Consider the following 26,443-nt stretch of genomic DNA (forward strand, 5'->3'; position numbering starts at 1 on the left):
AAAGAGAAGTTGAGTTTTCCCCGCTCCAGTGAGTTCCGAGGCGGACTGGCCAGGCTAACGGATATCGTACGTGGGGGGTAAATCTGGGGCTACCAGAAAGCTACCATGGGAGCCCTGAAGCTTAATAATAGACTCTTTCAAGTAGTTAATGGCTCGACGAGCACAATGCCCTACAAATCATGCGGTTTCAATCTTTTTTTTTTTTTTTACGATTTCTGTTTATATCCGTTTATTCGTTACGCATAATTGCAAATGACACCTACTGCCCCTTGAATGCAGCATACTTGCGGTAAACGTCGCGGCGGAACGTCTGCCTCAGCGCCATTACAGTGTCGGTGTCGAACGGCAGCGCGGCTAGGATGGCGCCAACACCGCACAGCCCGTTCTTGCGGTCGATAAACCAGATCAAGGTCAGTCCGCCGCCCCAGGTCAGCGTCCGCTCCCCGTACCCGCCATCCAGATCCTGCAGGGTGAGCAAGCCGCCCAGGCTTTTCCCCAGTTTTGTTCCGGTGTCGAGGCCTACGCCAAAAAAGCTGCCCATAGGAGAGGTCAATGCGGCCTGGTGCCCCGCCGTCGCTTCAGGAGACAGGTGATGCTGGAACAGCTCGTCGACGGTCGCGGGTTTGAGCAGCTTTCCGTCATTGACCAGCAGCGAGTGAAGGATTTTGATATAGCTGGCGCCCGACATGAATAGGCCGTGGCCGCCAAAGTCGCCACGCCCCCGCTTGTTCATGTCGACGCTGCCGCCGAGCACCGCCCGTCCTTGGGCTTCGGGATCGTCCGGGTTCAGGTCGACGAGACGGGCGCGCAGGTCTTCGCGCGTGACGGGGTAGAATTGGGCGTCATTGATGCCAAGGGGGTCGAAGATGCGCTGCTGCATGCGTTCCCCGAGTGTGAGCCCCGTCACTCGCTCCACTATCCGGCCGGCCCAGTCGAGCCCTGGGCCGTACATGAAGCTGGTGCCAGGCTGGAAGCCGAGCGGGTACCTGGTCATCTCCTCGACTGATAGGCGCTCACCCTCCTGGGGAGGTGCAAACTTTTCGCGCCACTTGGCGATGTGCGGGGCTAAAAAGAAGTAGCAGAGGCCAGAGCTATGTGTAAGCAACATCTCGAGGGTGATGGGGCGAGCGGGTGGCTCGAGAATAGGGGTTTCGCCGTCATCGGAAAAGCCAGTTAAGACCTGCTTGGCGGTCAGGTCGGGCGCGACGGACGATAGATCCCCATCGAGGGTAAGTAGTCCATCCTCGACGCACTGCAGGGCAGCGATGGTGGTGACCAGCTTAGTTGCTGAGGCCAGGAACAGGATATCGTCTAGCTGCTGCGGGCGCTTTTCGCCGGACAGCAAGCTACGCTCTCCCAGAGCCTTGTTGTAAACAAAGTGGCCGTCGGTGTCGGTGACGCAAATAACGGCGCCGTTGATTTTACCAGCCTCGATGGCGGCCTGGAAGCTAGTTTCGATATCGTCGGCCATTTGGACAGGTCGTCGTTAATTGGAAGTGGCTGAGGGGGCCGAGACTACCTTATCCTGTACCCCTCTATTTATACCAAGAATACACAGCCTCCAATCCTATTGCGGGGGGATAAGCACTAGGTACCTATAGACAATAATAATACCACTAGGCCTAAACTGGTGTCCGAACATGGCTCCATCAGTCCAGGGTCTCATGTCCATAGATACAGCAGTATTATATCGGTCAATAGGATGGCGAGGATCATCTGCATTATACTCTGTAATTTTTCGGAAACTCGTCCATTGCTTATGGTTTGAAAAAGTTGTTGTTGTATAATTCTTTATCGATTTAGTGGGCTTAATCAATACCATGTAATGAGGATCAACTGGGAAAGCTTGTCAACTGGCGTAGTTCAAAAGGCTACGCACCTTGGCTCGTCCACTTACCATGTGCGATGCCTGGCCAATGATACTTGGAATGCCTCCTGCCGTGTGGTCACGTGGCTTAGGCTTCCCAGATAGAGAAAGCTACTAACTCAGTGCTACGTCACCTGTACTCACTCCATTAATCATGTTTCAGGATTTCTGACTCATGCATGCACTGTCTTAGGATCATTATATTCATATCCAGACTCTTGATGCAGTCTATGATGAAATCCACTGACCTTTCTCACGCTGCCTATCCAATAGATGTGAAGTTTACCTTTTTGACCCATACTGTCCGGCTATCACAAGAGCTGGGATAGGTCATTTTAGTTTGACAGTGCATAACATGAATTTAGAGTGAATGCCTCTATCAGCCTGACTGTAACGCTAGCGGTTCATATCTCAGCAGGATTAGAGCCTTGGATCAATTACTCATGTGCATCTCAGTTTCCCCAGAAAGAAGCCCCACAACCCCCAAATTACCCATATCATACTACTCGTTTACACCAAAATGACAACTACTGAGTACCTCAAGGGACAGGAATTACCGATCTAATATGTTTCTCTTTCTGATACTGCAAGCTGCGTAGTGTCTAATCTTTAAATTGGACGTCCTTTGTCCTATCTGGCCATTCCTATCCTGAAGACTTGCAGTGTTCTGGTAACGTCACTCAGCTTGTCCAATATATACTTCCATGATTTTGGCTCTCAGTAGTAGTGAGAGGGAGATCCATTGGCTCATTATACTATCTATGCCAATGCTTTATACTGTCATTGCAGTTTTGTATTAGGACTAAGAACCTCGAATGCTACCATTGTTGCTACAATGAGCTTGTTCGGACTTTCTCCATACTGGCTTGTAGACTTGACTATTAAAGGCCCATAAAGGAATCAATCAACAAGTATTCTGCAGCTGCCATTTGGCACTCCTAGTTATTGATGTTAAACCCCGGATATTAAAGGTACTAAAAATGGCTGGATACGAGAATGCCACCTCGGATAAATCGCGCTATTTGCCTATGAATAGCAGCATTCGGCAAGAACACGAGGAAGCGGGATGGGCAATACGAGGACATGAAAGTCCCAGTGTATAAGAACACCATTGTTCAGCAAGGTTCTCTCACGATAGAACAAGCGTCAATTAACAACGAAACAAGATGAAGTTCCTCGGTCTCGCAGTTGCCCTCCTCCCCTTCCTGGCCGTCGCCGCCCCCGTCGCGGACCCCGAAGCCGAAGCAGTTGGAGAACTGGACCTTGAGAAGCGCGCATCAGCGCAGACTTGCAAAATCATCAATGTCGACCACTATGTCAACTGCCGGTACGATGCGAAGTTAAGCGCAGGCGAAATCTTTGGGTTTCCCAAGGGAGAAAAATTCACCTTTGCGTGCTGGAAGCATGGCGATTGCTTCAATGGGGTTTGGTAGGTTTGATACTGGGTTATGACGAGCTGGATGCTAATGGGAGTAGCTCCTGGGATCAAATTACTTATCTGGGGACGACGTGCTACGTCAATGGGTACTTTACGGATAGTAATTGCTCGAGCAGTATGTTACCTCTTGCTGGTATTTTGGACATGACTGATGATGTTAGAAAAACTCCCCAAATGCAAGTAGGCTGCGACGGTCCTCGATGTCGCTGTGATATGCTGCTAGAGACATGGTATAGCTTTTGAAGATGGATTAGATGTCATCATGATCGTTGTATACTATGCACGTCTTTTTTTAGGTCCATGTTCTTATACCCATAAATATGATATACAATAAATGGCATTGAACCTAGCTTCTAAAGTCTCCACGCACGCATGTGATAAAACACCACTAACGCCATAGAAGCCGAAAGGGTCGTCATGGGTATCTTTTCCATATCTTTTTTTACGCGGGACACTCGATCAATCCGACGACCGCGGAAGATGCTTCGCCAAGCCCTCCTTCAACCTCTTTCGCCAGCCCCGACGTTTCCTGTCCTCTTGAGAAGACCGGTCTGTGGCTGCCCTCGTGCGCGACTTGGACGCCCCACCACCCCCTTTGGCCGCAAAGTCTTGTATATCTGACCTGTCCGACGCAGAAGACATCACCGCACTGCTGGCATACGCGCCGTCGTCCTCTGCGGAACTCGAGGCCTGATCGCCGTAGAATCTATACCGCCAAGTTGATTCCCCCCGATAGGAAGGATAGTCCTCTCGCGGGCATCTGTTCACTTTTATATCATCCGCGATGCACGGCGCAGACATACTCGCCTCTGGCAAACAATCGTTCAGAGACGGCATGGAGAGCGGCTGGACGCGCGCAGTCGCGGACGATCGCCGCAGGAACGGTATGAGAATGGAACCCCGCAGGAGCTCCTTGACATTATTCACGACTCGATCGAGCACTTCGGGCGGAGGAGGGTCATCCCCGTGGTTCTGGAACTGCTGCATCAGCTGCTGGCGGATGTCGCAGGGGATGTTGATCTCGCGCTTGCTGTGAGGCCGGATATACTGGTTGATCAGCCGGACCCAGAGACCGGAGAGATGGGCCTTGCGGACGGCCTCGCATGTCTCGGTTTTGTGCTCAAGCCAGTGGTAGATCCGTCGGTAGCGTTCGGTCTCTAGTAAGAACTCGACTGTTTCTAGGCACTGGTGCTCGGAGAGATAGGCAATGAAAGCCCCGAGAGTGTAGGGAAAGGGGGCCACATCGTTTAGGATGTCATCGAGCCGGGGTTGGATGTGGTATAGACTACCTGATCGTTCCCTCATGGATGGTTAATTGGTCATGCTTACACATGATTGATGCTAGTAAAACAGCTATTTCAGCCCCTCAGTGCGTTTCGAGGTGTTATAAAGCAATATTAGTCTCCGCAGCCCATGATGAAAGTGGTGGCCCGTGCCATGGTTCGGTCTGGGGGATTCTGGGGTCATGAGGGGATGGGGCTGCTTTCCATCAATGACATGCTGGTTCTTTACTTTTTAATCAGGTTTATGCTCACTCGCTTGAACTATGCTTCTAACCTACTCGATGCTTGGAACTTGGGTTCATTCGCCTCGTTCTGGCTACTTTAGTCTATATGTAACCATCCGATCGCCCGCAAAAACGGTCGCACGGTCATTAAACTCCCTGCTGTGATCCCCAGCCCCGTCTCTATATTCGACCATATCGAAACCTGCGTCGTCTGGTCTGTTGGGAGTCAGTCGCTCTGATCAGTGCCACCAAGGGTCAGACCGCTCTCACATAGAAATTCTTGGCTATTTGACAGATGGATAAACGGGATACGAACAATGACCGCGGTGCTAGCACTGGGGCAACGTCAGCTTCTGTCGTGTTCGAGTAGGAGACGTAACGTACATGCACCCGATAGACAAAATGCCAATGACAGCGATCTTCGTATGTCGGTCCATCTTTAGTCTCCCAATCATGAAGACGGGTAGCAGTCCAATCGTAAAGTCGCACACTGCAGCGGCCGCGCTGTACATATAGACGATTCCCAGGAGACGGCCCACGTCCATGCAGTGGCCCTCTTCCGTCGTTCGGTTCCAGTAATATGCGACCGGCGTGCACTGAAAGATAGTGAAGAAGAAAAAAATGGACCCCGCGACAATGGACAGCACGGTGGCGGCAGCGAGGATGCTCCGGTGGAGGTTGTCGACGGTGAGACGCACGAGGGTGACGGTGATTGACAACCGTGCGATAACAGAAGTAACGACATAGAAGATCTGTCCAAGCCAGAAACACTGCGGTCGGTCAGCACCGCGCTTGAGTCTCCAGATTCATATCACACACCAGCATGGCATTGCGGTAGTTCCCCATCGATTCCTCAAAGTAAACCAGTTTCTTGCCCATGCCAAACACCGCGCCGATTATAGTACACGTGCCGAAACCGATATTGAAGAACTGCGTGTCCAGTCGGCTTAGCGACGCCCTGTTGCAGACCTTTATAGACTCACCATTGCAGCTACCATCATGTAGTCATCGCAGCCCGCGGCATTAGTCAAGCGAAAGCGAACGAAACATCTCAAACTGCCCGCGATCAAGGAAAGCCCGAGGAATACGGCCGCGACCACCAAAATTGCCTCACTCCGGCCACTCACCATGGTCGTCAGGCCTGGGAGAGAGATAGAGATAGGGTATCCCGCATGGTCTTGTGCGATCGCGAAGTGCAGGAAAAGAATTGAACTTCGCGGAATCGAAGGTTGCGACACGCAATTCCAGTACTACGGAACTTTATCTATGATACAAGGAGGGGGACCATTAGACGGTTCCGGCCGAAAGGAAGCTCTATGGGTGAACCTCTCTGCTCCCAAGTCTGGGTGGTGGTGCCGTCTGGTTGGATGGTTGTCTCTGCCGTTGCAACGCTGCGTTCATGACGTCAACACTTGACTTCAACGGATGGGCCAAGATATAGATACTAATACTACCTAGACTAGATATGATCCGTGTATGTATAGGCATTTTAGTGTATCGCAATTTGTAGTCCCAGTTAACTATGGTTCAGGTGGGCAACACTCCTCGGCAATCAAGAAACTGACCAGACCACGAGCCAGCCGAGATAATCACAATTAAAAAGTCATAATACTTATTCAGCATGGTTTTGGCTTTCAGACTTGATCCTTAGTGCAAGTGATCCACCTGTCAACTTTAGTAACTCTATAACTATAGGAATCTCCACCAGGGATGATCACGACCTACCACTTCCACATTGTTGCCCAGCGGATCCAACACAAAAGCCCCATAGTACTTTGGATGATACTGCGACCGAATTCCAGGAGCTCCGTTGCACTTTCCCCCAGCCGCTAAAGCAGCCTGGTGAAAGGCGTCCACAGTAGCGTGGTCTAATCATCAGTCAGTCGCCCTCCAGGAACGAAAGGAAAACCCACCAGGCGCTACGAAAGCAAAGTGGATGCCCCGGCCCTGCTCGTCGCTCTCTGCGATCCAGAAGTCCGGGGTTTCGGAGCCCAGTCCGACAGCTCCTGGCACACGCATGATTTCCTTGTAGTTCAGCGGGGCCAGAGCCTTCTTGTACCAGTCGATAATGCTTTCGAACTGATCTTTGGGGGCATAGATGCCCACATGGTCGATAGTGCTAGGCATGATGACTGGAACGTCGATGAGGACTCGGAAAAATTGCAAGGGGGATGCTTAATATCCTGCTTATTGATCTGTGTCGAAGTGCTTGATAGAGAATCGCAGGACGAAGGACAGCGAGGTTTATATGATTGTTGAGTTTCATATAGGTGTCCACGGCCAAGAAGGACAAGGACGCCACAGATGACTATACGAGGTCTAGGTTAGGCAGCAGCGTCATATCAGTCAATATACTTCGTCTAGAATCCAGGCTTCCATGGTGCACGGCTCTTTTATACGAGGGAGCGCTCATGGCAAATCCATAGAGCTCAAGCAACTGGACTTAAAGCTGCGAAAGGACACTCGCTTTGTCTCGGCCTTATATAATCAGCAACAGCAGGGAAGGCTCAGTCTGAAAGAGAGCGTACAATGATGTTGACGAGTCGAGCGGTAGATGCCATCACAAAGCGAAAAGTTCAGAGACCATGGCACCCGTATTGAATTAGGAAACTGACGTCCTCACACTTTTCAGCACTATCAAAGGACGAAGCGCGCTGCAACTGCCAAATATCGCCAAGATCGATGATCCGGAATACGAATAGCCATATGGAGATGTTGCGACTCTTTCCCCAAGACTCGAGTACAGACAACGTCATCTATGCGCAAACTTCGGGAAAATCTGATATCAACTAGTTGACTAAATGCCAGACCCAGGTACATGACTCTTTTCGATAGACTTGATGCGAAAGGCCGTTGTGGTAGCCTTGTGCCCAGCCTCACGCGCGGGGCAATAGGACTTGAGCCAATAAGCTGAAGACGGATGCCTTGCTGCATGCCACCAGTCAAGGTCAACATGCCCAATATCAGACTGTCCTGACTTCGAGAGCCATCCACAAATTATCGGATATACTAGCAGGTAAAACCATGACGCGACAACACTTGTGCACGCTACCAGTTGAACTCGTTCTCGAGATAGCTCAGTATCTCTCATCGCCGAGTCTGTCGGCTTTGGCTCGCACATGTCACCGTGCATACGACCTCCTCAACCCAGTCCTCTATTCCGTGCCTGTCAATCGGCTCTGCAGCGTCCTTGAATGGGCGAATTGCGTGGGGAAGCAACAGACCATGCATCGACTTCTGGACCACAATCTTAGCGGCGTCTTGAAGTTCAAACACCTCGCCCTTTGGTCCGCTTGCTCGGCTGGGTCCGTTGAGATCGTGGCACGGCTTTTGGACTGTGGTGTCCCTCCAGATCCGCCATGCGATTGTCACTTAACGCTTTCCTGCGTCGCGGGAGTCAACCGTAGGCAGATCATTATGATGCTTCTGTCTGCCGGCGCGGACTTGGCTAGGTGCAACTTTCGCGAGGTGGGCGAGCTTGTTTCTGGCTGGGCCCAAGAGGACCGGGGCGCTCCTCGAGCTCTTGTCCAACATGGACTGGATATCCGCCTGGTTGGATCTAATGGCGACAATCTACTGCACCGGGCTGTCAGGCAGAACCTACCGACCTCGGACGTCATTTTCCTTCTGGACGAGGGAGTCGACATCAACCACCGCAATGTCGACGGCCGTACTCCACTCGCTGCCGCGATCGCAGACGACGACAGCTCTGTGACCGAAAAGCCGGATATATTGGAGTTACTGCTACAGCGAGGAGCAAAAACCGACTTACCAGACAACCAGTCCTGGCATCCCCTGCACCATGCGGCTTCTAACGCGAAACCATGGGCTGTACGACTGTTGTCGCAATATGGCGCTGATCCTGACGCTCGAAATTCCTATGGCCAAACACCGCTTCACCTGTGCTGTAGAGCCTCCTCGCGATGTGAGGAGGTCATCAAAGCCCTGCTGGACGTTGGGGCATCTCCGGCCGCTCAGGCATCTACAGCCCTGGGAGAAAAACGGACGCCGATATACCTAGCCTTAGACAGGTGCTTCGCAGCCCGCCGCGGCAATCGCCTACGGTACCTGTTTGACGCCTGGATGGCCATGTCTCCGGCATTGCCGTCCGCAGATGTTGTCTTTGTCGCCGCGGCGGCACTTGGAGAGGTGGCGGTTTTGCAGAAACTAATAGACTCCAAGACGGTAAACATCGAGGGAGTGGACGGGGAAACAACGGCGCTGATGGCTGCTGCGGCCGCCGGTCAAGATAAGGTTATTGAGCTTCTCCTACCACGCGTGGCAAACGTAGATGTGGCGGACGGAATAGATCACATGGCTTTACATCACGCCGTATTCTCCGGGACCGAGACAACTATTCAACTTCTTCTCCCACGATCGTCAAAAGTTTGGTCTTCTAGGAATTCTCGTGTATTACTCATCACGTACGCAATGTGTCGGCGTTCACCCGAAGTCCTTCGTAGTCTGCTCGAATGGAGACGGCATCAGTATCCACAATATGAGATCCATCGGGATGAAGTGCACGAATACCTCGTTGACGCCGACATCGGGGACAAGGCTCGTATTATGTTCGAATACATGGAGCCGGCTGATCTACAACCTGGAGCACAAAAGGTGCCGCTCATGTTCTTCATTCGCGAGGGGTACATTGACATTGCGCTGGAAATCATTCAGCAAGGGATTGGGCTGGAGGGTCGTGTCGGGGACTGGACACCGTTGAGGATGGCCGCAGCCAAAGGTGAACTGGCCGTCGTCCAAGCGCTTGTCAACGCAGGGGTTGATTTGGAGGTGCGAACAGATAACAACTGGGGGACAGCGCTATCTCTGGCCATCGTCAACAATCACATTGAAGTAGCCCAGTGTTTGCTGGCAGCTGGGGCAAACACGGATGTACCAGCAGGTGACCCGGCTGGGAGATCGGTTGCCGACAACCGTTCGGCGTTAACTTGGGCTGTTCTATGGGGCAGTTGTGATGCGGTACGTCTGCTTCTAGCCCATGGCGCCAAGGAGCAGCTGGAGCGCAATGGCAAGGATGCTTTATACTGGGCGATGCATGACGGACGTGAACGTATCGCTGCCCTTCTGGTAGATGCAGGAGCCCCGGTTGACGAGATTGATCGCTATGGCCATACGATTCTTTCACAGGCCGCCAGTCGAGGGAAGACGGCCATCGTCAGGATCCTGCTCGACGCAGGGGTCAGGGTCAATTTGCCTGATCGCCATGGACGCACCCCATTCCTTATGGCAGCATCTCGAGGACACTGTGAGATTGCTCGGCTGCTGCTAGAAAAAGGAGCGGACACGCATCAGAGGGACTACTTTGACCGCTCGGCGCTGTCACTCGCTGCCGATCAAGGACACGATGAGATGGTGAGATGGCTCATAGAGCAAGGGGTGGATCTAAATGAAGGTGATCGTATCGGTCGGACGCCGCTGTCCTGGGCAATGCAAATGGACTCAGCCGGGGCGGTGGAGGCACTGGTGTTGGCTGGTTGCGATGTGCTCAAACCGGACCATTATGGACGAACGCCGTTGCAATGGGCTTCCAGTGACGCATGCATCGCAAAGCTCTACTGTTCCTTTCCAGGACATAGACGAGGGCTGCGACATCCGCTCCAGTCAGGAGCTGAGGCCTGTCACAGGGCGTATACCGGATTATTCTGCTGCGGCCTGATGAATAGAAAAGAGTAGAAGAGCCGAGGAGTACACAGCTCGTGGAGTATTATCTCACTCCATGCCTCGTTCTAGACTTCTCCTCGGGATGTAAGACTCGGAATGAGCTCAACAGTGAGACGTCGGCAAGTGCCCCCCGACATTGGAACAACTGGCAGTGTCGTTTCAGCACGCTGTCCTCGATTAGAGATAGTATCAAGTTGTCAATTCAGAAAGCACGAGACAACCCTTTTCCACACTATACCGGCAAGTGCTTGAGAGATATATGCCGAATACCTTAGTAGACTTCTTCATGCCACAGAAATCAGTCAGTTTCCAAGTGAAACTAGCACATCGAGCACAAGCCATTACATCCTAGGGCCATTCTTAATGCAGATGCTAATGAGTCAGTGATACCGAGAAGCCCCAAATGAGATACCAAGAACCTACGTATATAACCCCTTTTTGTGCATCTTGGCGCAACTGTAATCCCGGGAAGAGTTGCTCTATTCAGCCTGCATGACGGACTGACAGAAAATCCAGACCGTGACAAATCCTGGCACAAGTGGAGATCCTTTCCTGTCTCGCCATTTTACGCCGTCGGGAGTGGATCTTCTCAACGGCCAAGAAGCAACCAGCCCTTGTAGCGTCCTCTGCCAGGCCGAGGGACAATAAGTCTGAATATTGGGTAGTCAGGGCAGTACGACACGGAACCAAACATTGCGAAGGGTTTGTTTCAATAAGACCATGGTTCTGCACGATGATACACAGCTCTCGCCAGATTCTGTATCCTCATCCCTGAAAGCATGTGAAATAAACAGAGTTTTAAGATTTTCCCGACCATGTCGAGCCTATTTGACCAGTGGGGATCCTGACGAAAGGGGAATATTATCCCCACTTAGTCTCCGACAGCAAGAGAATCTTGTTGATCCCATTGCTGGATACGAAGCGATAGTTACGTAGCACGCACGATGATTTGTCCCTGCTTGTCTGCAAGACCCCCTTACCCCTAGTCCAACCATCCGTTTTAGCGCAGGGACAAGATTCCCAGAGAAGAATACGGTTGCACCTCGACTGCTAAACATAGCCAATGATGAGGATCATCGAGTCAGACGTGGAGATCTTTCCTTTTCGATCAGCAAGTCTGTCAAGCCTCTGCAGATCGCTAATTTGCCCCAGCATGATTCTATGCGTACCTTGGACCAGTCGGTAGGAATTTTTCAGCTGACGTGCTGCCCTCATGCTCCATATTTGACGGCTGTCTCAGGCCTGAAAGCTTCGCTCAGAAGAATCGTATGATTCTTCCTTTTTTTCCCTCTTCTCTGCCCACAGTAAATATGCTTCTTCGTCGGATATTGATTGCGGCGGTTGTCGGCGCAGGGTTCGCTACTGTGGCTTCGGCTGCACAGTCTAGTCTGCCTCAGTGTGCGGTATGTCCCCGCATATTACTGGATTCTTTGAGAGTGGAGGTCTAAGAGGAGTAGGTCTCGTGTCAGGAGCAGGTCCTCGCATCCAATGTGACAGCATGCAGCTCTTCAGACGGACTGTGTCTATGCGGTGACACCATATACCAGAATGCGCTCACAACTTGCGCCTCTACTACATGCACCGTGAGAGAATCATTGCGTACGTCTAAGACAATGATTGTTCATGGTCTGAGCTGACTTGATAAGTTGCAAAACGCCTGGGCGACCGAGCATGCAATGTTCCTGTGCACCAAGGCCGGCCCGAGGTGGAAGCTGCCACACTCGTCCCTTTGATCCTCGCTTCAATCTTCTTCTTCAACCGAATGGCTGCCAAATCCATGGGCCTGGCTGGTGGTTGGGGATCTGATGACTACACCATTATTGGGGCTTATGTACGATATCTCTTGGATAAGCTGGGCAGGACCAAACTCACCATCTGCAGGTGCTAGCGGTAGCTATCTTTGCCGTCAACATCGCCAGTAAGCTATACCAAGTAATGAGCGATCCCAAAAGGCTAATCTAGCTTCAGTGATTCAAGTTGGCTTCGGTAAGAACATGTGGGATGTTATTCCCGTGGACAACATCACAGACGTGAACAAGGTAGGCCACAATGCCGTTGTCTGTTAGCAATCGCCCAGCACACTCACATATTATCGCAGCGCTTCTTTGCCTTCGTCGTCTTATACAAGACGCAGATCTCGCTGGCCAAGATATCCGTGTGCCTCTTCCTCCTGCGAATCTTCCAGACCCCCACGTTCCGATACACGACATACACGATCATCGGACTCAATGCTGCCATTGGAGTTACATGGGTGCTTGTCGACTCCCTGCGATGCAACCCAGTCCATCTCGCATGGGACGGCTGGACAGGAGAGACGCCAGGAACATGCATCGATTTCACCAGCGCGACGTTCGCCAATGCCTTTGTCAACATCGCCGTGGACACTGTCATGGTCCTGATGCCTGTTTATGAAATTTCGAAGCTGAATCTCTCTGGAAGAAAGAAGCTTGGTGTTGGGGTCATGTTCGCCATGGGTCTGGTGTAGGTGTCCCTTGACCATTCTCGAGAAATCAACTAATCAGAACGAAGCTTGACCGTCGTCGCCATCCTCCGTGTCGTTGTCTTCTATCTCAATCGCTGGGGAAAGAATCCTACCGGTTAGTGCCGTTATCTCTATCATTCTCTCCCACTAGTATTAACTCGTATACTATAGTGGAACTACAGCCAATCGTCCACTGGTCCGTTATCGAAGTCCACATCGCCGTTCTCTGTGCCTGCCTGCCCACCGGCCGCGCCATGCTCGCCCACTTATTCCCTAGTCTGCTGGGTGGTTCCTCCGATAAGTCGTACCCGCAGCCCACCACGCCTTCTGGAAGGGGTCTGGGGCCCAGTCGCCAAGGACAGAGGAGTCAAATTGCCAAGACCATGTCATACTCCGTCGACTATCAGACCAAGCCTCAAAAGAGGGACTCCAACAGCTTTGTGCGGCTGGTGGAGCTGGATCCTTTGAAGGAGGGCGGTGGTGTACATTAGCTCGCGAGAAGCCATATCGGCTAATTTACAGGACCCTGGATTTATTGAAAGATTTCGATTGACTAAATTTATGTAACACAAGGCTATCCATTAATGCATACGAACAAGATACCTCCATATCCAATGAGTACCGCTTATACATCATTAACTGTCTCTAGCATGTAAACAGAACTACTGCACTCTCCCAGTTTTGAATGGAGGCTCCTGTCATCTGCACCATCATTCTGGATTTCGGATCGAGCTATTTGCCTGGGGAGCGCTTTGGGTCTCTCTATGCAACAAGCCTTCTTTCTTGTCTCGATGCTCACCTTCAGTTCAAACCTGGGACACGGGACTCCAGCCTGTTAGCAGCACAGGTCCAACGGCGTTTTGATGTCGGTGATGTCGGGCAAACAGCGGCGATGCAACAGATGCTGCTCCGGTCTTCTGCAGAGAAACATGACAGCACAAGTCACTATATGTTTGAAACTAACCTGAAGCGATTCGTTGATCTTCGAATCGATCTGCGGCAGAGGATCAGGCGTATCCGAGGCGACAATGCAGTATTCGCTCCCATCTACAACGTTACCATTCAATCGCCAAGCCTCCAGATATCTACCGCTTGTTGTGCGGTATTTTACGCTTCCCGAGGAACCCGGCCTGCTTGGGGGAAATTCGTTGCATGTAGCAGCAGGAGTAAACGGCTCGGAAATTATCGCCATTGCTGAATCGGGGCGTTGATATCAATGCTCCAGATGACTTCGGTCTCACGCCCTTGCATGTGGGATGTATCCATGGGAGTGTAGAAGCGATCGGCGTCTTGCTAGAGCGTGGTGTCCGGACGGAATTGCAAGATAAGTAAAAGAGAACAGCCCTGCATTACGCTGCTGTGACTGGACGAGGGGGCTTCGTCTCTGGTATTCTCGCTGTCAACCAGGCCACGGCCGAGGTTAAAGACCGATACGGGCGCACAGTATTGTCCTACGCGGCGATATTCGGACAGGAGTCAGTAATAGACTTACTTCTTGAGACTGGGGTGGTTCATCCAGGGCCATGGACCCATCGTTAGGCGTCTCTTGGCCACTGGCAAGGTCCATGTGGGCTCAACAAACAAGGTGGGATGGGGCCCGTTAGCTTTCGCTGTCGAAAATGGGAAGGAGGGTGTGGTGAGGATACTCCTCACAGCAAGATATCAATGTGAACCCTCGAGACGCGACGGGATGCACGCCTTTGGTCTATGCAGTGCGCCACGGGTACAAGGGCATAGCGCGAGTGCTCCTCCGCTCCAAGAACATCGATGTCAACAGTTGGAATTGCTACGGTCGCACGCCACTGTCCTATGCTGCAGCAAGTGGACATGTGGGAGTAGTCAAGCTACTCCTCGCGGCGGGCTGTGACCCATCAGCAGTTTCGCTTGATGGGATGCCAACGCTATCATATGCCATGGAAAATAATCAAACAGAGGTAGAAAAGGTATTGAGGGAGTTCACCAAATAGTTATTGCCAGCAAGAGAATTGTGGCATACTAAGCATTTTTAAGGGGGGTCTTTATCCATAGCGAAGGCTACTAGGTTCTTGACTTTCTCTCGCAGCTTTGCCATGCTATTCTGCTACAAAACGCTGTTGATCATCTCCAGATTATTGAGACGGATATTCTGGCACGCTCTCCTGATAAGCAAGCTCAATCAAACAGCCGTAATTGAAAGTTTGGAGTGGTCTAGTCCACAGGACGAAGCCTTCAGCCTTGTCGGCGCAAACTAGGGCGATCACAGCCGAGCAAGGCAATGCACTTATTGGGCAGTATCAACTCTGTCAAAGTATGTACAACGCATCACAAGATACAAATGGTGTGGTTCTTTTCATTGAGCTGTCAGACTCTCGAATGTGAGGCTGATATTCGAGACCCTGATTGCTGGGTAAGAGACCACCAGGTACGCCATGCTGATCTCAGCGTCCGCTCATTTGTCAGGTTCAGCCACCAACATGTTGTTCCTTCGTATATGCGGCAGACTATTTGACAGCTGGTACCCGCTGAGAGCCCGAGAAAGATTTAAATGATGGCTTCTGTCTCTGTGTTCAAGCCGACTGGAAACAGCTCCAGTGCCTCAGGGTTTCGCTCATAGCCTCCTTGGCTGGGGGCCAATATTGGAGAATCCCCTTTATATGATCATTTTTCTCAAAATGGCAGTGGCAAAGGGTCCATCAGATTATGTTCGAGTCAACATTCAAACTGACGACGCGGTGCACGATGTTTCATACCAGCCGACCACCACCATGTTCCACAGCCGACCGCCGACTGATGGAGAGAAGATAAGATGGTCACTATGGGACTGGTCCTGGGAGCTTGCAGCATGCCTGGTTGCGATCCTCACGCTAGCTACCATAATCGTGGTCCTGCGCATGTACGACGGCAAGACGCAGCCAAACTGGCCAGCGGGGATCAACCTCAACGCCATCATCGCCCTGCTGACGACTCTCATGAAAGCTGCCATGGCCACGTATATTGCAGAAGCTCTGTCGCAACTCAAGTGGACTTGGTTCAGGGAAACGCGCCAATTAGGTGATCTTTCTGCACTCGATTCCGCCAGTCGTGGTGCTTGGGGTTCAGCACAGCTCCTAGTTCAATACGTGCCTCGGTGCGCGATCCTTCTCACTTATTTGTCTCCAGGCTAATAGACTGACAGTCACCTTGTTTCCCTCGGGGCCTTCGTTCTAGTCTTCGCTGCGGCCATTGGTCCCTTCACGCAGCAGGTCATCGATGTCAGATCCCGCTCCATTGCGCGCGAAGGAGGCGCCGCTATCCGGGTATGCAACACAAGCATGTATGAGGACTGGGGAGAGGGTCAAGCGCCTGGAATGAACCTAGTGCCGTTGGGGACCACAGGAGCGATATATAATGGCATCATGCAGACGTCGCCCAATTATCAATCCTCGGTGACTTGTCCAACCGGCAATTGCACATTTGCGCCGTATCAATCGCTCGGCTTCTGCAGTAAATGCGGCGATTTGACCAGTGCACTCACACTGACTAGCTCAGACGACCGCACGTACTCATACAACTACACGCTTCCGAATGGCCTTTTCTTCAATACCACAGGGAGCTCGCCGTATACCATCAAGGCAACCACGAATGTCAACCTTGTCCGCCTGGATACAACAGGCTTGCCGCTCATTCTCAATTTCTCAGCTATTACCACTTCGGGAAGGACAATGCCGCCTAAGGTGATGGCCATGGAATGTGCATTCTATTTCTGCATCTCGACGCAGCAAGCAATTGTCAGACGAGGCGATCTGACAGAGGAGAGCTTTCCTACCACGACTATATCCAACTATTCCACCACCAATGTAACATTGAGTACCGTAGCATCGTCACAACCTTGCCTGAATGACGGCCAGTGCAACTATGCCATCAGTTGGTTGAGCGTCCTTGCAACGAGAAACACCCTCAAGCCCCTGGTTTCAGGGTTCGGCACATTGCCCGTGTCGAACAGACCATACTTCACGTCTGATACCCTGCGCGCACTGTACGGTGGATCCGGCGACCTGACTCAGATCAATGGGACATTCGCCTCCATCGCCGCGGCGCTCACCGCAAATGCCAGGAATCAGGTCTGCCAGGGAACGGTGTCCGGTGACGCGTGGACAAACGTATCGTACATCCGCATCCGGTGGCTGTGGATGTTGCTCCCCGTTGTATTGGTCGTCCTGAGCATATTGTTCTTCATCGTCACGGTCATCCATACTCGCAACCAGTACATTTGGAAGTCGTCTCCGCTGGCGCTGCTGTGCGCGGACCTGCAGATTGATGGCTCGGTGCAGCCATTGAAGTCGGGAAACATCGATCCAGACCAGAAGAGGTTGGATGAGATGGCGAAATTGTCCAAAGTTCGACTGGAGGCTGGTTCTTGGGGGTCACTGATGCATGGTCACGTAGTTCATCGGCCTGAGTAAAAGAGGTTTTCTTGCTATAAAACTCTCCAAAGGGCAGGCGCAAGCCCTTTTCCAAATATCTAATAATAATATTGTGGAGTCTGGCACAAAGGATGCACTAATCAACCTTTGAATCCTTGATTTATGATACCTCCTGGATAATAGCAACATCAACAAATGGCTGACTATCATAAACCGAATACGAGAATACGCGTATAGCAGATGCCAGTCTGCAAGGCACAGAATCCCGCAGTCTAGCGCTGCACTAACGAGTGTTAAGGAGATTAGAGTCTCCAACTTGATTCTTTATTGGTTGATATGTATGGATACATCATGGTACTCGTTCCAGAAGGCCCATCACGTACACTCGTCCTTTGCCTTCAGCTCAAATGAGACCTGAATTGCTGTGATAGCGCGTTGAAGTAATATTGATGGGATAAAGATGAAACGCCTGTTGCTATAATAAGAGTCGTCTGGATGCAGCTAATTGATTTATAGATTGGAGATGCCTGAATCCACGGTCTGGCAAAGTCTCATTCATAGCCATATAGCCATGCCTATCGACGCCTGATTGAAGTCAACCACAACTACTTTTTTTTAATAATCAAATCCCAGATGGAGCGGCGCAATGAAACTACAGATGCGGCATCAGATGCCAGTATTGATTTTGCCTTTTACCACTATGATCCTAGCATGGCCGGAGCCGTGATCTTCGTCATCCTATTCTCCATTACCACCTTATGGCATGCCTTTCAGCTTATTCGCACAAGAACTTGGTTTTTTATTCCATTTCTCATAGGAGGGATCTGTTAGTACATTCCTAAAATTTACCCCAGCTATATCTAAACCTCATGATACAGTCGAAACAATCGGATATGCTGGACGCGCCATGTCGAGCAGCCAGTCCCCCAATTGGACTCTCGTCCCCTACCTGATTCAGACGATGTGTCTACTCCTCGCTCCGGCCCTTCTGGCGGCGTCGGTGTACATGTTACTCGGACGGATAATACTAGTTCTACGCGCGGAATCGCATGCGATGCTGAAGAAGAAGTGGTTAACCAAGGTCTTTGTAACGGGTGACGTCCTCTCGTTCTTGCTGCAGGGGTCAGGTAACAGCCCTACATAACCCAATCCAAAGTTCAGTCTGACGCAGACCCTAGGTGGTGGCATTCAGAGCAGCGGCAGTCTCGACAGTATGAAGTTCGGGGAGCACGTTATCGTGGCCGGTCTTTTCGTTCAAATACTGTTCTTCGGATTCTTCATTATCACGGCTGGCAGTTTCGACGTGAAGCTCAGAAGGTATCCAATCCCGCGCTGCTTCGAGGGTCATATTCCGTGGAGGAAACATCTCAATATGCTGTATGGCACTAGTGTTTTGATTCTCATCCGGTCCATCTTTCGGCTGGCAGAGTACCTCCAGGGCAACGATGGGTTCCTCTTACACCATGAGATCTTTCTATACGTTCTGGATGCGTTGTTAATCTTTATCGCCATGGCTGCCTACAATATCTGTCATCCCAGTGAGATTGCCAAGTATATGGAGTCCAAAGAGGAGCTCGAACTATCGGAGGGTTATACCAACTCTGTCAGGTGATAGGAGATCTGTCGCCAGCCCATCCTCCGATCTGAACAGAAGCGTATATCATCGAGAAGACCGTCCCAGCAGTTATCGAACAACTGTCCGCTCAAACACATTGTTGTACATAGATGTTGGCTTTTAATTTTCGTGCATGATGTGTTTAATAGGCCGCCTAAGCTCTACGAGGGTGCCGAGATGTTTAGCCACAATAGCGTGTCCAAAGGCCAGTAGCGCAGGAATAGCTCTCCTTGTTAGAATGACAGTGACATACCAACCGCTTTACAAGATACCAATGATTCTTGGGTACGGATATACAGTAACGGTCTGATGGCTTAGGGTCCACCATGCGTCCAGATCTCGGACTGCTGAAGAATCATCCTATTCTTTCCCTATGCTTCTTAATATTCTCTAGGTTCCATTTGCCGGCTGCGAGTAGACGATCCCATCGACGGCAGTTGTCAACGTGCCATTAGCCTCGAAGATATTTGTCATAGCGTCGATAGACAAGTGGAATCCACCAGGGCCTGTGCGCTTGGTAGCCTGCACGGCGCCTGTTTGCGTTAGATCTGAGTACCAGTCCAGATGGTTCCACCAGGGACTCGATTCGGACAAAGTCAGAGTCACCGTTTCCCGGCCATTGATGAAATGTTGGCCGTCGTCGCTGTAGTCGGTGTAGTTTACAGCTACAGTCTTGAAACCTTCAAAACCTGGGTACGCCGTGAGATGCACTTGGGCTATGCCATGTGCTTTTCCGCGAAGGGTATAATATCCGGGTGGCAATTGAGAGGGTGAAGGAATTTCAGCGCCAGGAGTAAATGCCGTTGCCCAGGGGATCATAACTGGTACTTTATAGACAGGCGCAGGAGCGGCCGGTCGTCGACTGGTAAGATGGGCCAGCATCACGCGGTATGTACGACCACCTGGGGCGGTTGACGCGGGGCAAGGAAGAGGGTTCTCGCCACCGCATGCGGGTGGAATTACCAAGGACTGCCAGAAGACTATTTTCGTACCGTCTGGAGAGAAGGCAGGGTCTGCGCGCCCGTTCCAGTCCGGATCGTTGACGCTGCCGCTTGTGCCGTTGCCAGCAGCGTTGACCTGTTGGCCAAAGTACGATCCTCGGTCTCCATGTCTATCAATCAGGATAGGCTGGAAGAAGCGACGAGCACCGTTGTTGCGGGTAGACGCAGCTGCAGTTATGGTGACCAGGTCGATCAGCGGCGGGATGTATCGCATGCCCGACATCCACATCTGGCGGTTAGATCCCCGTGTATCCATGACCACAAACCATTGATTGTCATGGGAAAATGCAATGGGATCTGCGTACTCTGGGTGGCTAGTCAAACGACGAACAGCACCCGATGTGATGTGTACCGCGAAGAGGTCAACATTGTTCGCCTCTCTTGTGGGACCAATATATAGAATCTCGTCCCCCGCTCCACTAAAGCCGCGCAGCTCGCCAACGACAATTGCCTCGTCATGTAATTTGAGCTCCGTTCCCTCCGCCATGATTGAGGAGCGGCCTTTTGGATCGATCAGAATGCTCACATTCACCAACTCATACCGAGGAGCGACAGGATTGCCGGTGGTTGGGTTTGGGTTGAATTGCAAACGCCCAAAGAAGGCATTCTGGCCTCCGTTGGTGAAAGAGCTCCAACCCATGTGGAGGTCATCTGGATGCATGCGCAGTTCTCGCATACTTCCATTCGGCCAGTAGATGGGATAGATATATGTTGTGTTCGGGGTACATTGGTCGCTCACAAGGTGGGCATCGCCACAGTCGAGTATGTTGGGGCCCCATAGAGCTTGACGGCCATTTCGAGCAGCGTGAGGATAATCCCTTGCGGAGCCAAGGCTCTGTGCTTGCTCTGCAGGGACGCCACAGCTGAGGCACTTCCATGGATCCCCGTTAGGGAAGAGTGACCCATCTGTCTTGACGGCGATCAATTGCTGGCCGGTGTAGATGCTGGCCGGGTCCGGGGCCGCTGGCGCACCGATGAATTCGACATTGACAAGGACGTGGTTCCCATCTGGCGTAAAATCGCCAGCTTGAAAGGTGTCAGAGATAGTCCCTATGCAGCCAGTCCCATGTGGGTTAATGCTCTTTGTACAGGCACCGTTGTGGTTACTGGGGGCCACGGGAGGCAAAGGCAACTCAGTCACTTCAATTGGTTCTGACTGCGGGGCTGGAAGTCCCTGTGCTAGAAGGATAGTTATGCAAAATGCTAAAGCAGATGCAATCCACTTCATTTTCCAGCTCGTTTCCGGTTTAGAGGTGACGGTACGGTCGGAGATGCTTGCGTTGCATGACGAGCGTGGAGACGCCCCTTTTATAGCTCTGCTGATTATTTCCAGGCAGCCAGCTACAGTGCGAGCCTCATCAAGCATCGTAATTGCATGACGACAACTTTGTTGTCGCTGCAGGAGAAGTGATCATCTTTGGGTGATCTCGTAATCGTATAGTTTACCTGTTTGAGGAAGAGACACGAGTACGATATGCGGGTATCTCCGATTTGCCTCCTGGCCTCGAGGATGCGCGTTTAGATACTTCGCGATTTCCATTCGACTGGTCTATAACAGCGTCGTATGACGGTAACTCCCAATGACCAAGCATCAGCAATCTCTTGTTGGTTGAGGCCTGACAAAATCTGTGCCTTCGTCCGTAACCTTCGGAGGTAGAAGCGGCAGTGCCTATGAGTCTCTTGCTGGGTCCTTATTAGATTGCATCGCCTGCAGACATGTAGCATCATCTGCGTGGTATCAAGCATTTCCCAAAGACTGGAAGCTGTGTTGTTATAAATGACAGTGTCAAGCCTGGATGACGCCGGGGTTCCTTTTCGCGGTGGACATGTCTGGAGGGACGAGTGCGATTCTTCTCTTAGGTGTTTCTCCCCTTTCGTAGGAAACATTCTGCCATGAAAAAAACAAACAGAGACCTTGAAGAAACATACCTTCAAGGAATCAGTATCAGAGCATCAGTCATCTGGATGTCCTCAGTCGGAATGGACCTTCCTTCCTGAGAGTTCACCTACATATGAGATAAAAATACAGTCTCCCAGAAAGTGATGCATTCCTTGTTTTATTGTCATTCTTTTGAGTTGAGCTTGACCAATCGGTATCAGAGGTGGTCCATTATTTCTTGGGTTGTAACTGCTCCCCCCTTGCCTCAGGTTACTTCGAGTCAACTATTCCCGTGCTTGGCATACTCAGTTAACTGACCTCAATTCAAGGGAGTATCGTGCTTCTGAAAACAAGAAATGACTAGACTCGAAAACACGAGATGGGTTGCAAAGCAGGAGAGGCACGAGGGTCAGTGAATAGAATTGTTCACTGGTCCTGACAGCTCTTCCAGGATGGTGTGCGATCAAGGGGGACGTCAAGAACATTAAGCAGAATCACATAAGCGTCGAATCGCTGACCGATTCTGCTTGGGAATTTTCCTAAAAACATCACATAGACACAATATACTAATAGACTACTTTTACATAGCACGAGGAAGCAAAATTAATAGGTAGAAAATAAAAGATATTGCCGCTATTGGCTGGCTGACGGTCTGTCCGCTGTTAATTGGAAGAGTGTAGTTTTGGGCTCAACACTCAAAGCTATTGTCACATCAAAGCAGCAAATAGTGTACAAAAGATGGTAGAAAGAGAGTCGTCTATCATTCTCTATCCTAATGTATTATGGCAGCTGCGTCAAGATTTTTGACACCAAATTGGCATCAATTGGTGGTTGAGTAGTCAGAGAACAAGTTGGTCAACAACATATATTTTCCCGCTTCACGTACCCTCACCACATCCATCGACGTATAATATATTCTTTCTACACAACAATTGTCATTCTCACAAAATGATATTTATGTTCTTGATAAGGTTATGCGATACATCCCATGGAATGAATGAGACGCACATTGTGACTGTTATAAGCATGAGATTGAGGAATTGGGAATATTTACTGCATGTCTACAGTGGCTGAAAAGAAGAACAAACATAGAGTATTACACCCCATGACTCTAGGATTGTTTAAAATACTTGGCATACTGCGTAGCCAGGTTGGATGTTTTCTATAACAATGTCCTCAGCTACTGATTTCAGACTGTCTGCCAGCTGGGGATGTTGGCTACTTGAATCGCTACATGGACTGGAACGCCTCTAACGCTTCCATTAAATATATATATAACATGGTAGTCATATCAAGCGAAGGCTTGCATTGGATATTGGGCAAGTGCAGGAAAGGCCTTCATTAATCTTAGACAGTAGGAGAATGAGAATCCTGGCTTCAGCACACGCAGACATACGACGGCGGCGACTTCGTGCATCCTTTGACCAGGCACAATGATGGGATTGTTGTTATTCTACAGGCATAGATAGAACAACTGACGTAATTCTGATTGTCTCGAGGTCTGAATGCGTCCAGAGCCTCGAGGCATTCCTCGAGGCATCCACCGAGCCCCTGCCAAGATCCCTTGAAAGTGAGTGTAAACAACATCAACTACCAAAGGGCCCAAAACGAGGTCGGTCGAGCAAGAAGAGGATATTGAAAGAGGACAAGATCGGTCCTGTGTTTGTTTGTGTCTATATCCGTCCAGCCTGACTGATGAGTAGGCGATTCACCGGACTATATCCTCGCCACGTACTCCGGCCTGACAGATATCTCTAAGTAGAATTGGCAACCATCACTCAAGGACTTTGTTAGAATTATATCACTACTGCATAGGACAATTAGCCTCAACATTAGCCCTTTTCATACAAGCTAATTGAGTGAGTTGAGTGAATTGCACATTCTGCGAACAAGGGGTCCATGATAGGAGTGTTCAGATGAGAACAGGAACACCACGTGGAAAAGAACAACAAATAAACAGCCGATCCAGCAAACATGGGTAATGTCTCCGCAAACGCAGGGGTATCCCGATATCCGAGCCCTAGGAATGCCAAATCTTGTTTACATGACGTCTGGAACCTGCGGGGAGTGTTGATCCTCCTGGGACTGGTTGAGAGCGGCTATTTGTTTACTTTGATCGACAAAGTTGACTATTGTATCTCTTCCGAAGAATGCGAGAGCACAGTCCACGAATCAACTTCAGGATATGCTGAGACTCTTAGGAAAGGAGTCGTATCGTTCAGAACTCTCTGGGGCTCGAAAAAGGTATAAAGCCAGCTTCAATCTCGGGCAATCCATCCTCGAAATCATCAACTCAACAGACGACAACTCGCCAACAACCGCCAGCAACCGCCACCTTCCAAGCCGACATCGATTCAGTCGAATAACCTTCAGTCTTCAAGGTGTCCATATTTTTACTTTTGTGATTATATTCTAATCCACACATCAATGTATGTCCGCCCAATGGTATTGGGCTATCACCCATACTAATGTCCACCCAGTATCAAGATGCAGTTCACTCTCAAGGCTCTGTCCGTCCTCGCGGCCTCTCTCCTCTTCTCCGCTGTCTCGGCTGTCCCTCAATGCCAGCCTGGAAACGCCTGGCCTGACGTCCACGACTGCCACAACTTCTACGAATGTGCTGCTGGCGGCATCCCAGTCCTCAAGACCTGCGGTCCCGGCACGGCTTACTGCCCTGTTACCGGTGTCTGCGACTACGAATTCAAGATCCCCTCTTGCCACCCCCGCGGCGCCATCCCCAAGGGTCCTGAGCATGACAAGTACCCCAAGTACCCCAAGGGTTCTGAGCATGACCAGTACCGTGAGGGTCCTGAGCATGACAAGGACCACAAGGGTTCTGAGCATGACAAGGAACACAAGGGCTCTGAGCATGACAAGGACCACAAGGGCTCTGAGCATGACAAGGACCNCACAAGGGCTCTGAGCATGACAAGGACCACAAGGGCTCTGAGCATGACAAGGACCCCAAGGGTTCTGAGCATGACAAGTACTCTGAGGGTTCTGAGCATGACAAGTACTCTGAGGGTTCTGAGCATGACAAGTACTCTGAGGGTTCTGAGCATGACGAGTACTCTGAGGGTTCTGAGTACGGCAAGTACCCTGAAGGCTATGGCTTCCCTGGTGCTCACGGCCGCACCGCTGGCATGGGTCACTAAGTGTTGAGGAGCTGTTGTTCGAAGCTTGACCCCTTAATTGAGGGGTTGAGGATGTGTCTTTCTTTCATACATGTTATTCTTATCTAAGGTTTTAATTAGTTCGGCTTGGATGGTGTGGTGTCTGGCCATGGATTATAGTTGTCTATGTCGATACCCTGGGAGGATCTGCCCATCATGTCTGGCAGATCATGGCATAAAATTGAACATTTTATTATCCCAATTTTATACTGAACAGTATCCTGGTAAATCCTTACAGCCCTATCACCGAATTTATCTGATTCCCGTTGACATTTTCTGGCTGCATTGCAGAACGATCTAATTACAGTCAAAGCAAATCATTGAAATCTATATGTTCGCCGGACTTAGCGCCCCGGCAAAAATCAGCGCAAAGATCACGCTCACTGCTGTCTTGCGCTTCTGCCACTCGCCTATGATCATGCACACAGCAGTGGCCAGAATGGTATCATGGACCCTTGCCGGCCTCGATCCCTTCGCGCGAGCCAATGCCATGTCTTCCGGCATCTCGTCGATCCCAAACACCTCGCAGATTTTCGAGTCCTGAACGACGAGTGTCCCGTACTCGTCTGCCTCAGCACTGCAGACAAAATACGCCACAACCACCTCCTCAGTCTCATCGGCCACCTTGGCCGGCAAGGTCGCCACCAATTTCAGATGGTGCACCGGCATCCACCGTATTGCCGATTTGCAGTCCGCTGGCAAGTCCTTGGTACCTTTCCATACAAAGTCAATCCCTTCGTAGCTGAATGCATATTCTCTCGTCCGTTTCGAGAACGGCGCACTCCATGTCAACTGACATGCCTCTGTAGCTCTTAGAGGTCGATGAGCAGTAGGATCATCTTCAGTCCACTCCCCCTGCTTCCGCTTGCTGTTGACGCCGCGATGGTACGCCTTCCCGGACTCGCCCCATAATCGCCAACTGCGCACCCGATACCCTTTCAGGTCGTCATCCGCCTGGACGCTGTTATCGGCATTGGTCCGTCGTTGCCACTGCACGACTCCCCTGGGGTCGATTGCGTCCCCGAGGTCCCTGCCAAATTGCAACCGCCACCTGCGCCAGCCACCGAAACTGTGGATGAGGCATATAGTCCGTCCGTCCTTGGAGCCCCCGTCGCGAAGGGTCCGGGGCGCGTGGGCGAAGCTGAGGTACGGTCTGTGGACAAAGTAGCCGCTCGGGTCTTGGACGCTGGACGGGTCTTCTTTTTGCTTCTTGCGGCGCTCCTTCTGGGTTTTTGGTTGTTGGGTGGTGGTGATGAGCATGTGGTCGTTTAGTTCGCGGTACATGTAGTAGGTTGAGGATTGGTCTTGGGGAGACGCCATGTCGTCGAGAGCGATTTGGTGTAAAGGGTCGGTTGGTAAGAGGGGACGATCGTCGTTGTGGAAGGCCATTGTGAGGGGGAAAAAAGCTCACGATGAGAGA

The 26,443-nt window shown here is 51.0% G+C and overlaps 12 protein-coding genes across 12 annotated transcripts; 6 read left to right on the forward strand and 6 right to left on the reverse strand.

The window, feature by feature from the left end:
• Positions 1 to 259: 259 nt before the first annotated feature.
• Aud_006729 (serine hydrolase domain-containing protein) lies at positions 260 to 1,471 on the reverse strand (the record flags this gene model as incomplete). Its single annotated transcript, XM_043291626.1, has 1 exon — positions 260 to 1,471. The coding sequence occupies one exon, from the start codon at positions 1,469 to 1,471 to the stop codon at positions 260 to 262; it is 1,212 nt and encodes a 403-aa protein (XP_043147561.1).
• Positions 1,472 to 3,033: 1,562 nt separating this feature from the next.
• Positions 3,034 to 3,489, forward strand: Aud_006730 (putative MBL2-like secreted peptide; the record flags this gene model as incomplete). Its single annotated transcript, XM_043291627.1, has 3 exons — positions 3,034 to 3,296; positions 3,344 to 3,420; positions 3,467 to 3,489. 3 exons carry the CDS (start codon positions 3,034 to 3,036, stop codon positions 3,487 to 3,489), a joined length of 363 nt encoding a protein of 120 aa, XP_043147562.1.
• A 275-nt stretch (positions 3,490 to 3,764) lies between these two features.
• On the reverse strand, positions 3,765 to 4,610 carry Aud_006731 (regulator of G-protein signaling domain-containing protein; the record flags this gene model as incomplete). The annotated part of the gene is made up of 1 exon (XM_043291628.1): positions 3,765 to 4,610. One exon carries the CDS (start codon positions 4,608 to 4,610, stop codon positions 3,765 to 3,767), a length of 846 nt encoding a protein of 281 aa, XP_043147563.1.
• A 294-nt stretch (positions 4,611 to 4,904) lies between these two features.
• Positions 4,905 to 5,942, reverse strand: Aud_006732 (uncharacterized protein; the record flags this gene model as incomplete). The annotated part of the gene is made up of 5 exons (XM_043291629.1): positions 4,905 to 5,023; positions 5,083 to 5,147; positions 5,197 to 5,582; positions 5,632 to 5,742; positions 5,796 to 5,942. The coding sequence occupies 5 exons, from the start codon at positions 5,940 to 5,942 to the stop codon at positions 4,905 to 4,907; spliced, it is 828 nt and encodes a 275-aa protein (XP_043147564.1).
• A 559-nt stretch (positions 5,943 to 6,501) lies between these two features.
• Aud_006733 (uncharacterized protein) lies at positions 6,502 to 6,939 on the reverse strand (the record flags this gene model as incomplete). Its single annotated transcript, XM_043291630.1, has 2 exons — positions 6,502 to 6,680; positions 6,726 to 6,939. 2 exons carry the CDS (start codon positions 6,937 to 6,939, stop codon positions 6,502 to 6,504), a joined length of 393 nt encoding a protein of 130 aa, XP_043147565.1.
• An 897-nt stretch (positions 6,940 to 7,836) lies between these two features.
• Positions 7,837 to 10,503, forward strand: Aud_006734 (Ankyrin repeat protein; the record flags this gene model as incomplete). Its single annotated transcript, XM_043291631.1, has 1 exon — positions 7,837 to 10,503. The coding sequence occupies one exon, from the start codon at positions 7,837 to 7,839 to the stop codon at positions 10,501 to 10,503; it is 2,667 nt and encodes an 888-aa protein (XP_043147566.1).
• Positions 10,504 to 11,801: 1,298 nt separating this feature from the next.
• Aud_006735 (uncharacterized protein) lies at positions 11,802 to 13,464 on the forward strand (the record flags this gene model as incomplete). The annotated part of the gene is made up of 8 exons (XM_043291632.1): positions 11,802 to 11,894; positions 11,949 to 12,090; positions 12,138 to 12,322; positions 12,373 to 12,409; positions 12,460 to 12,530; positions 12,590 to 12,972; positions 13,021 to 13,088; positions 13,145 to 13,464. The coding sequence occupies 8 exons, from the start codon at positions 11,802 to 11,804 to the stop codon at positions 13,462 to 13,464; spliced, it is 1,299 nt and encodes a 432-aa protein (XP_043147567.1).
• Positions 13,465 to 15,624: 2,160 nt separating this feature from the next.
• Positions 15,625 to 17,394, forward strand: Aud_006736 (DUF3176 domain-containing protein; the record flags this gene model as incomplete). The annotated part of the gene is made up of 2 exons (XM_043291633.1): positions 15,625 to 16,079; positions 16,128 to 17,394. 2 exons carry the CDS (start codon positions 15,625 to 15,627, stop codon positions 17,392 to 17,394), a joined length of 1,722 nt encoding a protein of 573 aa, XP_043147568.1.
• Positions 17,395 to 18,262: 868 nt separating this feature from the next.
• On the forward strand, positions 18,263 to 18,967 carry Aud_006737 (RTA1 domain-containing protein; the record flags this gene model as incomplete). Its single annotated transcript, XM_043291634.1, has 2 exons — positions 18,263 to 18,482; positions 18,534 to 18,967. The coding sequence occupies 2 exons, from the start codon at positions 18,263 to 18,265 to the stop codon at positions 18,965 to 18,967; spliced, it is 654 nt and encodes a 217-aa protein (XP_043147569.1).
• A 393-nt stretch (positions 18,968 to 19,360) lies between these two features.
• Aud_006738 (uncharacterized protein) lies at positions 19,361 to 21,337 on the reverse strand (the record flags this gene model as incomplete). The annotated part of the gene is made up of 1 exon (XM_043291635.1): positions 19,361 to 21,337. One exon carries the CDS (start codon positions 21,335 to 21,337, stop codon positions 19,361 to 19,363), a length of 1,977 nt encoding a protein of 658 aa, XP_043147570.1.
• A 3,000-nt stretch (positions 21,338 to 24,337) lies between these two features.
• Aud_006739 (carbohydrate-binding module family 14 protein) lies at positions 24,338 to 25,005 on the forward strand (the record flags this gene model as incomplete). The annotated part of the gene is made up of 2 exons (XM_043291636.1): positions 24,338 to 24,683; positions 24,755 to 25,005. 2 exons carry the CDS (start codon positions 24,338 to 24,340, stop codon positions 25,003 to 25,005), a joined length of 597 nt encoding a protein of 198 aa, XP_043147571.1.
• A 345-nt stretch (positions 25,006 to 25,350) lies between these two features.
• Positions 25,351 to 26,412, reverse strand: Aud_006740 (uncharacterized protein; the record flags this gene model as incomplete). Its single annotated transcript, XM_043291637.1, has 1 exon — positions 25,351 to 26,412. One exon carries the CDS (start codon positions 26,410 to 26,412, stop codon positions 25,351 to 25,353), a length of 1,062 nt encoding a protein of 353 aa, XP_043147572.1.
• Between the last annotated feature and the right edge of the window lie 31 nt (positions 26,413 to 26,443).

Source organism: Aspergillus udagawae (assembly GCF_001078395.1).
Source record: "Aspergillus udagawae IFM 46973 DNA, scaffold_4, whole genome shotgun sequence".
Lineage (NCBI taxonomy): Eukaryota > Fungi > Ascomycota > Eurotiomycetes > Eurotiales > Aspergillaceae > Aspergillus > Aspergillus udagawae.